The following is a 15038-nucleotide window of genomic DNA, read 5'->3' on the forward strand; positions in this document are numbered from 1 at the left end:
TGTCACCACAGGGGCCTTGATTTGCACCCCCCATCCCATATAAACAAGAACAAAATATAAAGGGGTACCTGAGCTGGAACTTTGAGAGAGAAGGGATACACTTGTCACAGGCCAGCTATCACATATACTTGTTAAAAAAAGGTTGAAAACCCCTGACCTAAGGCACTGGGCTTTAAATGTGAACAAAAGCTTTAGATTTACTCTCATGGAACCATAACAGTATCCACTAAATGTTCATTATCACACATTTTCATCACAAGGTACATATGAGAGTTTCTTAATAAACATTAGTATCTGATTTTAGGCTGGGCACCATGCTTCTTTCTTTGTTTAACAAATATCTTCTGTGGTACATTTTTGGTTTCTAATGCATACAAGAAGCTACCTCTCATCATAGAAAATGGGAATGATGCATCTAAAGGTAGTATTTCTTTAACAAAGAAAAAATATTTAGGAAGACAAAAGCATTAGATTTATTGGATGAGAAGCTAAAATGCCATACAGTCAGTGACCCCTTAGTAATCCTCAAGTGAATGAAACTTTTCACTTAAAGCACTGAAACAAGGGTAAAATAGCAAATGATCTACTCACCCGAAATTTCAAAGATTTTTGGTAGAATTCTTTCATTTCTACCTTGTCTGCCTGAAATGATAATGGAAGGGGAGAAATCTTAGTTAAGAAATGTTGAAAGGAATGTCATCTGCTAATCTAAAGCCTAATGTTTGACCATTCAAGTCAGTGGCAAAACTCCATTCAAGTCAGTGGCAAAACTCCTATTGACTTCAATTCAGGATCAGGCTTTAACTGCACAATCAGACTGCTCACTCCAAAACACGTGAGTGGAGTTATACTGATGACTCTGTACAAGATTAGGCCATTGAAACCTAAATAAATGTGCAATAATTAGCATTTTAACAATCAACATTGCATTCATTAATAATGATTAGCCATTTATTTTCAATTTGCTCTCTATGGGAACTGGTGCTTATACTTTATTAGGAAAAGCTAATCAGAAGCATCTAAAGGAATGTGCCTATTATTATACTTACTATATTTGTATGAGAGGTATTTTTAAATAGCTTTAAAAACCTAGGGATTTTTCCATACTAAGGAAACCTATATTCTATTATTTATTAGTAGCACTTCACTAGTTTATCTCAAATACGGGAGGTCAGATTCAAGATAATCAGAATGGTTCCGTTTAACTTTAAAATTCATGAATCCTGCAAACATTTCATAATGAAATAAGAAAACAATTTTCCTTATGCTACAATTTTTAATTTTATTCACAAAACTCAAGTGTAGCAGAATTTAAGAAAAGATGCCAGTAACTGAATGAGTTGGCATGGAAAAATACTTGATTGTACACTACAGTTAGTAAGTGTACTAATTTTGTTTATGTAGCTCTATGTAAGATCTTAAAGTAAGGTTTTAAATCAGGGGTGGGCAAAATGGCAGATCTGGCTGGCAGCCGGACTCCATTTCCCAGCAGCCCCTGCCTCATGGCTGGGGCCAGTCTCCATGGAGACCCTAGCTACACTTACACTGTGATAGTGCAAGGCTGTGGTTGCCATGGAGACCACCACCAGCCACACTAGCAGGGTGTGCAGCGGCCTGCTCCGGAGCCGCTGGGATCTTGCAGTGGGGGCAGCTTCGCCTAGGACCAGGGCAGAGCTGTGATCTGCAGCCTGCGTGCTCCAGGCAGGGGCACACAGGCAGCAGATTGCAGCTCTGCTCCGGCTCCTTGCAGCAGTGACAGCCTGCTCCTGGTCCTGAGCCGGAGCAGAGCCTTGATCTACTGCCTGTGTGCCCCTACCTGGAGTGTGCAGGCTGCAGATCGCAACTCTGCCATGGCCCCAGACCAAGCTGCCCTCGCCACAACAACCCAGCAGCTCTGGAGCAGCCCCCTGCCCTGCCCTGCTGTATGCCCTGTCAGAGTGACTGGGGCTGGTCTCCATGGCAACCCCAGCTTTGTGCTATCACAAATCACAGATGTGGCCTGGGTCGCCTAGGAAACTGGCCCCAGCCAAGTGGGCAGAGGCTGCTGAGAAATGGAGTCCACTGCTAGCCCGTTGACTGGACTTTGCCCTCCCCTGTTTCAAATAGTAGCCAGCAGCATGTAAGTAAATAGAATGGTGCATACAAACACTGAACAAAGGCTGGTAGAAAAATTGGTCCTAATTTTAAATGTTCTTGCTGTTGTGCAATGTGGTAGACTGAAGTTATCTCTTCTCTAATAGTTTGCATGTTAATCACATTTCATTATTATAACATTAGTTTTAATAAAGTAATCATGGCAGAGAGAAAAAGCCAACCAAGATCCATGAGACTATATGGTACAAGGCAGTGACATTCTGAGACTATTGCACCCATTCTCTGCACACTAGCTCTCAAAATAAGTGGCATAGCTACATTTGTGCAGCACTGTGTGCTAAGATGCTCTACCTCTCAGCTAACAGGTGCTGAAGGGGTGAGGTATGCCTCAACACAGCACAACACTCTTTAGACATAAATTGTATCCTTCTGAAGGAGGAGTGGGGAAGGCCTGTATTTTCATCTGAAATACATAGCTGGGTCCCATATCTACTTGCAAGTGATAGGCCAAAATTGAGTTTATAAACATGTGCAGGAAAACCAGAGGTAACAATATCAATAGGTTTTAAAAGTTCTAGAAAGATAGAGCATGACAAATAATCATGGTTCTGAAAGCAGTGGAATTACCATACCAAATTTGCTTGTGTTCAATTCATTTTCAGAGATACCGAATCAGAATCACCCCTGCCAGCATGAAAAGGCACAAGCTACAGAATGTTAGCCAGGAGAGGGAATTTGCGCACACACCACTGCTCTAAGAAAAAGAAAGCAGTGTTTTCATGACAAGTGGCTTTCTTGACAGCATTAAGTTTTGCTAGTATCTGTCTCCACAGGAGTTTTGCCATTGCAAGTTTCTCAGAGCTTGCATCTCCCAGGTTGTTTTGGCCATGCCTAGCACCTGACATCCTTGGGCTGTGCTAACCACTTGTGAGTCCATCTGTTGGACAGAAGGTGGTAGCAGCTATGTCTCACTGCAAGCCTTCCCTGTCTGCCAGTTTTCCCCACCTTAGGCTCTGTATTCTGCTCACTTAGAGCTGGCAGGGAGTCTGGCCTACTAAATTCTAGTGGTGTCAGAAAGCAGTCTGGGGTGATGGGATCAGGCAATTTTGCGCAGTTATCCTGAAAATTCTCTCAGGCTGAAATGACATAGGAGGAGGTAACATAGTGCAACTGGAACCACAGTCAATCAAATGGGTAGTTTAAGCATCCAAAAGCTAATCTGCATCATTACCTTGCTTTGAATTTAGCTGAACTGAGGTTACATGTCATGTAGCTGCAATGTTCCATCCCTTAAGTGAATTCTTCAGCTTCCCCCAAATAAAAGGCTATAGCCCAGTCTTTTCTAAAGGTCTCTGCCCATGCAACTCTAGATGGGCTTCGACTACTAATACCAGTGCCCTCTCTGCTGGCCATTAGGTGCTTCCTTTCAATAGCTAGGATGTCTCTATCAGCTTCCTTCTTTTCATCACTTGCTCCAACTTCTGAATTTTTGAGATTTGCTGCCTTTTAATGTTAGAAAATAGGACATAAATTATATTGAATTCTCTTACAGAGTCTGGCCATGTAAAAATGTATGTCAAGTTAAAACACAGTCAAAGCTTTCATTGATTTGCACCCTATATATTTTGAAGTCTGTCATATAGAAACTAAAGGCAATTCTATTAAGCTAGTAGAAACTACAGCTAATGAAAAACATTGACATACCCCTATTACACGGTTTTTTTACCTTTTTTAACAAGTGTACCATGTCTGCCTCAAAGTTGCAACTCATGTACCCCTTAATATTTTTTTCTTGGTTTTAAGTGGTGTGGGGAGATCAGATCAAGGTCTCTGTGGTGAGGGAGGAGTGGGGCAGGGGCAGGGGCAGGGGTAGGCGCTGTGCAGCCAGGGCGGAATGCGGAGGCACGAGAGCAGTGTGTCCGGGAGGCATGGGGTGGGGGCAGTTCCTGCTGCTGCGCACACCCCGGTGGAGGTCCGGGGGGCATGTGCCCCCCAGATCTGTGCACAGGGTGGAGGCAGCTGCTTCTGCATCCTGGACTCTGCACCCCACTGCCTCAAGAGCCATGTGATGCCATGTGCCTGCTGCAGCCAGGTGGGCAGGGGACAGGCACCCACACACAAAGACACAAAGACACAGAGAGGCACACACACACCCACACACACACACAGATGCAGACCCAGACACGCACATGCACACACACATGCACACCCCCCCCAGCAGGTAAGTGTGTGTGAAGGGAAGGGGCTGGGCGGGGACAGATCATGAATGGAGGGGGGTGAGTGTCTCTCTGTGCTTGCTCCCAGGAGCAGGGCCGGGGAGCGAGGGCAGCAGTGCCCCTCTGTAGGCCACATACACGCCAGCTGGGCAACCAGACTGGTTGGGGGGGGGCTCACATGCGGTGGCTGCCACCACCCCGTGCGACCAGTTCCCTGTACCACTTTCCCATGGCCAGTTGCATGTGTGGCTCCACGGGCTGCTGATGGGAGGTGAGCATGAGCAGCCCATGGAGCTGCACGTGTGACTGGCTGCAGGAAAGCAGTGTGGGGTGCAGCAGCAGCAGCAGCAGTGGTGGTGCAGGTTGGTGGCGGCCACTACGTATGAGCCCTGCTCCCCTTCCCCATGGCTGGGCAGTGTGTGTACAGCCTGCAGAGGGACACTGCTCTCCTCGCCTCCCCTGGCCCTGGTCCTAGGAGTGGGCACAGAGAGTGAGTTGAGGTGGGGGTGGGGAAGTGTCGCAGTGTGCCGTGTGGGGCCAGCAGTGCCTGGCGTGCCCCTCTCCCAGGTCAGTAGCAAGGTATGGAAAGGTACTGGGGGAGACGCCCTCGCCATGCCTCTGGGTGCGCTCCATCCTTACCAGCCCACGCGTACCCCCTACAGCCTTTCTAAGTACCTCTGGCGGTATGCGTATCCCTGGTTGACAACCCCTGCCCTATTGTATCAGCCTGTGTGCGCTAAGGTGATTTTTTTCTGGGATTTCATTTAGATATGGCAAATAAAGTTCTGACAACGTTAAAACTTCCCATTTTTGACATTTTCAGATGAAATGTTTCTGTTCTTCTATTTAGAAACTACTTTTGGTTAGATCTTTTATTTTGTATTATAATTTAATAAGTCACAACTGAAATGAAATGTTTAAATCTTATCCAAACAAAACATTTCAAATGACCAGGATATATATATATTGTAATTTTCTTCACAGCGAATTTTGAAATCTTCTTGTCTTTATTTTCATTTAGATTTGAAATTTTGAAATCTTGTGGGTAATGGAACGTCCATCCTCCTAGTAGAAAAGGCTATGTCTTCATCTGCAGCTTCCATTCCATGTGAGTGGCCTAGGGAGGGGAGTTGTAAATTGCAAATATATTTCCTTGGCTTCACTGAAATATCGTCTAACATCCTAGAAAAGTTGCACCTATTTGGTCTTTTCCACCTGTGCTGATTGTGTAAGTATTTAAAATCTAATCTTTCCTAAGTCATTAGACACTCGCTGTAACACGCTGCTGTTACCTTTCCAGTGATTGTTGTGTGTATAAATACAATACTGCTATAGCATGTACAGTATAAAATGTATTTCACACCTCTTCCAGGGCTAAAAATCAATGCAGAAGCACATATATGTATTTATATAGATGTTTTTCACAATGCACATCCATGCGTCCTTATCTATTTGGCTTGTAAGCAAGTTTTTACTTCACATTTAAGAATATGATTAAAAATAATTACTAAATGAGGCTACCCAGCCTTACTTACTATTATATCTCCACCTTTTACAAATTGCTTTCGGGGCTGGAATATCAGCAAGTCACACAGGTAGCAGATATCGCATAGGATATCTATGATAATCCAGTAAAATAGGTTGCTTGATGTTTGAACTGGGAACATACAGCGCAGTGGAATGAACCAACAGTTCCAGTTATAGGCTATAGTCACAATCAGGAGCCACACTACATAGTGCTGATCTGAAAAAGAAAACAGAAACTACTGACTTAATGAGCATCTATAGGCCTTTTCTCCCTATGCTTGTGAATAAAGGGTACCTCCCCCTAGGAAAAGCAGTAAAACAATGAAATTTACACAATACTGAGGTGGGGAGGAATAAGTACTGGGTTGGGACATAAGAAATCCTAAATTCTAAACATGACTAAGCTATTTCTTTTGACTTTAGGTGAGTCATTTAATTTCTCCACTAATTTCACCATCAGTAAAAGAGGGTTTTTTTTGCTTCGTTCATGGAGTGATGTAACAATGAATTTCTGATATTAGTACAGTACTTTGAACATGTGAGGGGCAATAGGAAACTCTAAATTACCTGAGGTATCTATCAAAAGAACTTGTGGTAAATGGCTATGAAAAAAAGATGTAAATAGTAGTTCTTGAATTATATGAGAGTAATCATTCCTATTTTCTCCTTCCTGTTTCCCAGGCTTCAAGTAGCATGCTACTTGCCTACTGTAACAAGGACCAGGACCTAGGGGCAGCCCTGATGCCCCCTGGTGGCCATGCAGCTCTTGTCCTGCTCCAGCTCCTAAGTTATCCTCCCTCCTTCCTTTCCTGCCATGCCTTTGATGGAATAATTGGAATGTGAAAAGGGAGGCTGCCCCAGGGTCCCCAAATGAGCCTTTATCTATAGTCCACCAGCAAGTCCTTTCCATACCCACTGCACGCTATCCTGTCCTTAACATCAAATTGGCCCTCCTGGCCCATCCATGCTCCCCAGGGCACCTGCTGCCTTATAAGCTATTCATGGCCTCTGACCTCCCCTATAGCCACACCCATGCTTCTCAGGTGTTACCAATTAATTATTTCAGTGAGCACTCATCCCTAGTCCCATATCAGGTCTCCTCCAGCCTCTACACCCTCACTGGGGCCTCAGCCTTCCTGGCCTCCATCCCTTTTCTGTAGCCCAGGCCCATTGTGCTGGAGTGTATGGCTCCAGCCATACACTCCTCTTTAGCCTTCCTGCTAAGGAGCTTTTTCTTCTGCAGGGCCAGACTGGTTGTCCTGGCTTGGGCTCTGTGATTGTATACTCCTTAAGCCCTGGCCTTTCCAGTCAGGTGACTTTGCAGCCACACAGGGGTTTTCTTTCTGGGCCTAATGGCCAGCCTGCTTTCCTTTCCTGATGCTTAACTGCTGTTTGAAGCTCTGGACTCTTGAGCAGCCTAAAGGTCTGCCCTCTGCCTCTTGCTACTGACAGCTGGATATAAGTCTGTGTTTTTCCTAGAAGATAGTAGGTCTGTGCAAGTAGGCAGCTATTCGATCTGGCTTCAGATCCAGCTGCTTCAGATGCCAGCGATCTGATCCAGAGCTCCAGATCCATTTCCTGCTTCAATCTGCCCGAAGTGGCTCCAAAGCTTCGGAGCCACCTCTGAGATCCCGGCACAGGGTATAATGAGGAAATCAGTGAAATATCTATAACTTTAACAAGTTAACGATCAAGGATTAACACCTATGAAACCACAGACTAAGGAAAGGAAATAATCAATACAGACAATCAACTGCCCCAGGACAGAGACAGTCAGTTGCACAAGCACCCATGTCATGAGTTTTGCTTGTTCACAGCTTGAGGAGCAGTTCCCCCAAAACCCCTGCACCTATCTCTTTGACAGCTGGCAGGCTTTGTGGCTGCAGCAGGGGCTAGCATGCCTGCAGCTTTCACCCTGCTGTGCCTTGACACACACAGTGCTACCCATGTCATGAGTTTTGCTTGTTCACAGCTTGAGGAGCAGTTCCCCCAAAACCCCTGCACCTATCTTCTTGAAACTTGGCAGGCTTCATGGCCTGAGCAGCAGCCACCACCCCTGCAGTTTTCGGCCCACGGAGCCTTAACACACAGAGTCATCTATGTCACAAGTTTTGCCTGTCAGCAGCTTGAGATGCAGTTCCCCCCCAAACCCCTGCACCTATCTTCTTGAAACTTGGCAGGCTTCATGCTCTCAGCAGAGGCTAACACCCTTAGGAGTTTCATCTAAATCAAACAAAAAACAACAAAGTTATAGATATTTAATTGATTCCCCATTGTACCCTATGGCTGGATCTCTGAAGCGGCTCCGAAACGTTTCGGAAGCTCCAAACCGCTTTGATCTGGACGTGCTGCTTTGGATGCTTTGGTGTCCGAAGCTTCTCTAGATCTGAAGCATGGTCCAAAGCCTCTCACAGCCCTAGAAGATAGCTAGCTCATCCTGCTGCAGTCTCCTCTTAAAGTAACAGGAGCCTGCTAGATCCCTGTTACACCTACCTACATAAAACTGTTAGAAAAATGACCTTGTGGCTTCTTGCTTTATAATTCTCTTGCAAATGAAATTAAAATTTCTTTCCTTGGATATCCAGAGGAAAAACAGTGATAATTTCAGCTGATAGTAACTATTCATTATATAGATTCCTTTACATTAATATACAACAATGGAAAATTTAATAAACATAGATCCCTTAATCTTTGGTAAGTTTTGATGTTTTAGACAAAGGTGCTGTTGACTTTAAGTCCACAAAGGGACTCAGGTACACTTTGAACAACACTTGAGACACTTACATACAACATTTCAGTTCCAATGAAATACTCAAAGAACCCCTCAGCTTTTGCCCAACCTTGAAGGTGGCTTAATTCCTTAGGGATCAACCTTCTACTGGCATTGCACTCTAGCTCCTAAATTAATGCTTCTGGGTATGTACAGAATCACCTAAGACCTGACATCACTGAGCACTTCAGTATCCTAGCTCTCACCTAATAAGACGCACAAAGCAGATTGTGAGTGTTGGTACCTCTGGGCACTGTTACATGTAGCTTGGGAGGGCTGGGAGTGCCGCATTAATTAGAGTAGCTCGCAGAGCTGCTCTAATTGAAATGCCACAGCATCTCATGTATCAGCATCCCCGTACTTAAAAATGACAGCAGAGGCACTTGAACTAAAGCTTGTTTGCCGCCATTTTTAAGTGCAGGGGTGCTTATACATGGTAATTACCATGCTTCGATACACTGGAATTACAGTGCATTGGAGCAGCCCTCATGCTCATGTACAGGCACCCTCTGCTTCTAAAAACAACTGACTGGTATCTAATCTCCTGGGGTGCTTGTACACATGACGGTTGTCACAATATACACGTGACAAAAATGTAATTTGTGTGGCTTAATTGCACCACGCATTACACATGCACCAATTTTGGGGGTATAAAATGACTACATCATTGTAAACTAAACTATATCTGGATATAATTTAGTTTGCAATGTTGCAAATTGCAATGATGTGTCTGTCATCTTGTCCCTTAGCAGCAGGAGAGGAAGGCAGGGTCTGCAGAAAGAAAAGGACTGGGCCTCTTGCTGCTTCTGCCTTCAGCAGACACCTTCATTTTACCCCAACAATGGAGGGGTAATATAGCCCCAGTGCACAGGTACATTGCTTTTATGGCTCTGGACTCTTTTTTTACACACACACACACACACACACACACACACACACACACACACACACACACACACACACACACTTAAATAGGCTTTACCTCTGTCTTATTGTGTGGGCTTGGATAAGTCATTTTAGGTCTCTGTGTTTCTGTGTCCACGCTCACCCCCAAATACTTAGACTGAAAGTTCAGGGCCAGAACGGTCTCCCCCTATAGCTTTGTACAGTAGAGCTCTCGGCTCAGTTGGGGCCTCTGGGTGCTGCAGAAGAAAGAAATGTATAACTTGATTATATCTTTAGCATTTTCCTTTGAACAACTGCATTTGATTTACCTGTGTAAGCATCTATGCTCTCTGGAAGCCTTATTATCTTCAGATATTTTTTCAGAGGAGGTTTCTTGAATTTATAGCAACACATGTCACAGTAATGATCCTCCTCCAGCTTGGCTTCTCCTTCTTCTCTTTCTTCTTTTGGTGGTGGTGGTGGGGGGGGAAGTGGCTGTGGCTTCTTTTTAGATGGAGCTAAGTATGTATGTCACAAAAAGTAATATTTTAATAAGGGCATGTATACTCCTTGTTTTGACAGATCAAGAGCCCTAACATATTAGAAACCCTATTAAATACACTTCTCAGTGATTATAGCTGTACTTTGTAATAGTACAGCATACATTATAAACCAGATTGGAGGATAAAAATCAGCAGTGACATAAGCAGGAACATCTGGTAATACCAATGGGACATTTGGTGTTAGGTGTCACAGTGTGAAATGTGATACCTCACTAGATTTCCCTGCAGAGTACACATGAGCAATCTTGGTGTAGAGCTGAGACAATCTAAGACAGCCTGTACTAATGGGCTCCACTTTGGAATTTAGCCTTGCATGACTGCTTCACACAAAAGGGATGCAAGTCTCTGGGGCTGGTTCAGCCACTCTAGCACCAAGCGGTTTCATTCTCAATGATTTCAGTGGAGCTCGTGAGATACTCAATCTGTGTAATAAATTGGATCCTTTAAGAGTTAAAAATAAATGATTGTTAAGTACCAGATGGGGGGAATTCAGTTAATTGGCAAAGAAGTAATTAAAAAACCCCTAAGACCATAATTTCTTTATTAGTTGGAACAGCTTATAATACTTTAGGTACTCATGCATATATTCAGCCTCCCTGCTATAATGATAAATAGATATTTTCTGCAGAGTGGAGAATATAAAAACTATCCACTCTTCCTTCTCTTGTGCAAAGCAGGGGGAGGGAGGAGTGGGAAGGGGGAAATGAGCTTTTCTCTGAAGATGAGCAGTATGATCATAATGTTTAATTAATTTCAGGTGGGATCCATTACCTTGCTCTGCCTTATTGAATTTTAAGCTATATACATGGCATCTTTAATAAGGCTGGGTAATTACCATCCTGCCTCAAACTTTGTTTTTGCAAAAAAAATCTCATCTTAGTGTTATTGGTACACTCCTGAATAGAATATGTATACTTCACTATAAGTATCATATATGTGCCCCCTGAATTGCTATATTAACATGTACTTGAGGGTCTAGAACGTAGTTTGAAATGATTCTAGACAGCTTGAGATTTACGTCTATTGACTTATTTAAACCTGTGGCTCATTACAGTATGGATAACACCATATTCTCAACTGCTGTCAACATTACTGCATTGCCTAGAGTAGATAAGCACTGTCTTATACCAGCTGAGGATTGGCTATTTTCTTTCAGCATTTAAACTCCCACAAAATGATTTTCCTCTTAAACCCACCCACCAAATTAATAGCTACCTATTGAGAACTGAAGTGACTTACATGCTGTCGGGCTAGCCTCAGGAGAGGACAATAATGCATCAGTCAGGTTTTCTTTATAGGCTGCTGTCCTTGCCTGCATTCTTCTGACAATGTCGTGCAGCTGGGCTTCAGCATATTCATTTGTTACCCAGGCTTGATGTATTTTATTCTCCATGCTAATTAAGACAAAAGAAGAACAGCATTGGAAAGCAATGAAAGAAAACATTCAGTGTCACTACTATGATCCAAGGAGAATTCAAATGCAAGGGCCAGATGCAGTTCATCGTAATGTCTATTTATGCCACTCAGGCTGTTCTAAATGCACAGCCAAGTAGCCTGCAGTCGTTCTTAGCCAGTATAAAACTATTCTAGTTGGCTCTGTGCAAGCCTCCACAATAAGGGTCAGGAAGAGGTATTTAAAAACTGAGCATGTGGGGTTACAATCAGGGGTGGATCCAGGATTTGGCAAAGGGCGGCATAGGAGCAGCCAGTGGAGGTGCAGGGGTGACTGCACCCCTGCTCCCAGCCTCCTATCCCACAACCCACCAGTGCAGGCAGGAGTCTGTGGAGACTTTTTAAAGTTCCCAAAGCAGGTAAGAATTCCCATCTTTCACTCCATGCACAGAGGCATGTGTCCTCCCCTCCTTTACATCCTCTCCTCCTCCAGTTGCTACTGCTTTCCCCACTGTCCCAGGAGTGGGAAAAGCTTCGGAGCTGCTCCCTCCCACTCCAGCCAGGCTGCGCGGAAGCTGGGCTTTGCTGGGAACAGCAGCAGCAGTAATGGGGGAGGAGGGGTGGTTCACCCATACTGCTGGAGCAAGCGTGGGAAGGCAGCTACCACTGTCACTGTCCTAGGTGAGTCCAGCCCCAGTGTACCCTGGCTGGAGGAGGCAGGAGGAACTCTGAAGATTCCTCTGCCCCCAGGATAGTAACAAAAGCAGCCCTGGCAGGTGAGGGACAGAAGAAGGGGAGGGGATGTGCCTCTGACAGAGAGAGAAAAGGGGGAGTCTCTTCCACTTTGAGGACTTTTTTAAAGTCCCTAGAAGCTCCAGCAGCACAATCCAATCTGAAAAGTGGGTGCAGCCGTACCACTGTGCCCCCTCCAGATCTGCCCCTGGTTAGAATGTACTATGTTCCTGCTAGCCTTGTGGGTTTAATAGCCAGTGGAGAGCTATTACAGCTGGTGCTTTTTAGAGGAGGACTTAAGCCTGCTCTAATGTGCTCCACAGCCTGATTCACCTTCCCTTGGATTTTCCTTAGTTTTTGTTGTTAACTATTAACACTTGGACAGTAATAAACACATTTTTCCTAGCGAAGACAAAAATCAGAGTTTGCTGCATTTGTGTCCATTATAGCGCAAAGCCTTGAGAACAGTGGGAAGACAAAGTTGAGCATTCTCAAACTCCTCAAAAATCTGTGAAACTGATGTAATAAGTAATCTCACTTTCAAATACACTGGGCACTCAAATCTCCCATTGAAATCCCTGGCTTGAATGGAGCTGTGACTGCTTGGTATCTTTGCAACTCAGGTCAAAAGAAGATCCAGTCTCTGAGTTGGACCTTCTTTGATCTTGGACAGCTTGGCAACCATTTGTAGATCATCTAATTTTAATGTAATTTCAAAATAAAAATGTATCAGAAACGAAGTAAAAACAAATGATGTTGAAAAATCAAGCAGTCCTTGTTCCTTTATGAAATTTACTTAATGTAAAAACACTGATTGAACACATTAAAACACAGCTAAAGGTATGTTCTAGCTGTATGAAAGCTCCCAGCATGAGCATTTTGGTAGCAGTCCAGTATCCTAAATAAAATAAGAATAATGTAATATAAATTAATTGTCTCCAGATCAAACAAAAGATTAATTTTAAGCATGTTTTAATACATATAAAAATATCTAGCCTTCAGACTGTGATGGGTGTACCTCAGACTTGGGATTTGGTTTGGATATCTAGCTAAATGTTTTGGGTTGCTTATTCTAATCTGTTGGATATGCAAAACTGGACACCACAGGTATTTGCAATACTGCATAGTAGGCAGCAGGCCTGCCATTTGTCATGACACTGGCGTCTGGTCCCACTCTTACTCACTGATTGTAATTCCCCCTCAACAGGTCATAAGGGTGATGCAATGCAGTTCCTTCACTCTCATCTGTTTAGTATTATTCTGTGAATTGTCAAGTTATAAAAAATACTTCTAATGCGACAAATTGCACCTCTTGCATTCTTCAGTCTATTGCAAACTGGAGCAACCCAGTGGCCAACACAGAACATATTTATTTGGTTTGCAAACACCATTGCACTTTTGAGTGTCTCCACTCTAGCAATAAATTCTTATACTATTTTCTTCCAAGTTTACCACTTGTACTTCTATAGATTTTATCCTGTCGTCTGAACTCAGCATTTTTAGTTTGTATTTTTCTTCACTCCTTTCTCACTACATTCTGACTGGTGTCTATTTTATGATATTTTGACCAGCATATTAGAGGCAGTTCTTGGCTGTGCTAGCAGGTGTCACAGCAATACAATGTAGCAGCTGGGAAAGTCAGCAGAAGCCAGAAACTCATTTTGCAGGTAACCACATTCCATAGGAGGTATTTGATATGGCTCTGATAGGAATCCTAAGGGAAATGGAAATCTGGTGAGACAAAGTGGCTTCTACTTAGAAGCAGCAATTAAAGATCAGTGATCCTTACTAATGTAACTGCTTATTACAATGAACATGTCCATGATATACTATCAAAAGTCAGTTCTTAGAGGCATATACAACAGTGTTCTAAAGACAATGATCTATACCAAACTCTAACAAGGAATTTCTTGCTAGTGAAGGAATCACCAGGTGGCACTATTACATGTAATCTCCTAGTTCCTTTTCTTAGAGCAGGGGTGGGCAATTATTTGGGAAGTAGAGCCACTAAGGAGTTTTGGTGAACTGTTGAGGGCTGGAGCAGGGAGGTAGGGATGGGGACATGCCAATTGAGCTTATCTGGCCTGCCAGCCACCACTGCAAGCCAGAGGAGGGAGGGCTGCGCCCTGTGTCGCTCTGCTCTGCTGCAATCGGGGCCAGGCTGGGCTGAGCCCTGCAGTACACAGACTCCTCTGCACCTCCACATCCATTTCCTCTCCCACCCCGCCCGGCTTCCTGTTGGCGTTATGCAGTTCTAGCACCATGTGTGCTGGCAGCTGAACCCTCACTGGATTAGGCACGATGCAGTGCACCGAGTAGCTGCCTCACCCATCCACATGCTGCAATGAGCCACTGCACCACACTGGGAAAGTTGGATACAGCTGCTCCAGGCTAAGCCTCCCCCCACAGCAGGCATAGACTCCCTTAGCGGCACAGTGGAGGAAGCTGGGCAGGGTCAGGGGATGGATGTGGGGGGCTGGAACAAAGGAATATATGCACTGTATGGCCCAGCTCTGCTCCAGCTGCGGCAGAGTGGAATGGCATGAGGTGCAGCCCTCCCTCCTCTGGCTCTTGATGGTAGCCAGCAGGCTGGATATCGCCTGCAGGCTGTATTTTGCCCACCCTTGTCTTAGAGTGCAAGGAATCTTTTAGTCTTGGAAGAAATCCCTGTATTGTTAGTTTCTGTTTATACAAGGTTTCTAGTGAAGGAAACTACTTTTACACTTCCCTGGTCTTGGAACCAGCTGAAATCTCCAGAGCAAGTTAGATTAGAACTGCATCAAGCTATAACAGGTTGTCCTGGCAGCTGAGGACAGTGGGAACATCACAACAATCTGTCCAGGTCCCTTCCCAAAGGCT

At 44.3% G+C, this 15038-nt stretch overlaps 1 protein-coding gene across 1 annotated transcript in view; it reads right to left on the reverse strand.

Annotated features, from left to right (window-relative positions):
* Nucleotides 1-12380, reverse strand: part of CNGB3 (cyclic nucleotide gated channel beta 3) — a 61515-nt gene extending 49135 nt beyond the window's left edge. The window contains exons 1-5 of the mRNA XM_014518510.1: nucleotides 12363-12380; nucleotides 11295-11449; nucleotides 9822-10010; nucleotides 5846-6054; nucleotides 592-642 (exon numbers count right to left, since the gene is read on the reverse strand). Of these exons, the coding sequence (XP_014373996.1) occupies nucleotides 592-642; nucleotides 5846-6054; nucleotides 9822-10010; nucleotides 11295-11448 (603 nt within the window). The 5' untranslated portion in view covers nucleotide 11449; nucleotides 12363-12380. The remainder of the gene's footprint in view (nucleotides 1-591; nucleotides 643-5845; nucleotides 6055-9821; nucleotides 10011-11294; nucleotides 11450-12362) is intronic.
* Nucleotides 12381-15038: the final 2658 nt, after the last annotated feature.

This window comes from Alligator sinensis, unplaced genomic scaffold, assembly GCF_000455745.1.
Source record: "Alligator sinensis unplaced genomic scaffold, ASM45574v1 scaffold717_1, whole genome shotgun sequence".
Classification (NCBI taxonomy): Eukaryota; Metazoa; Chordata; order Crocodylia; family Alligatoridae; genus Alligator; species Alligator sinensis.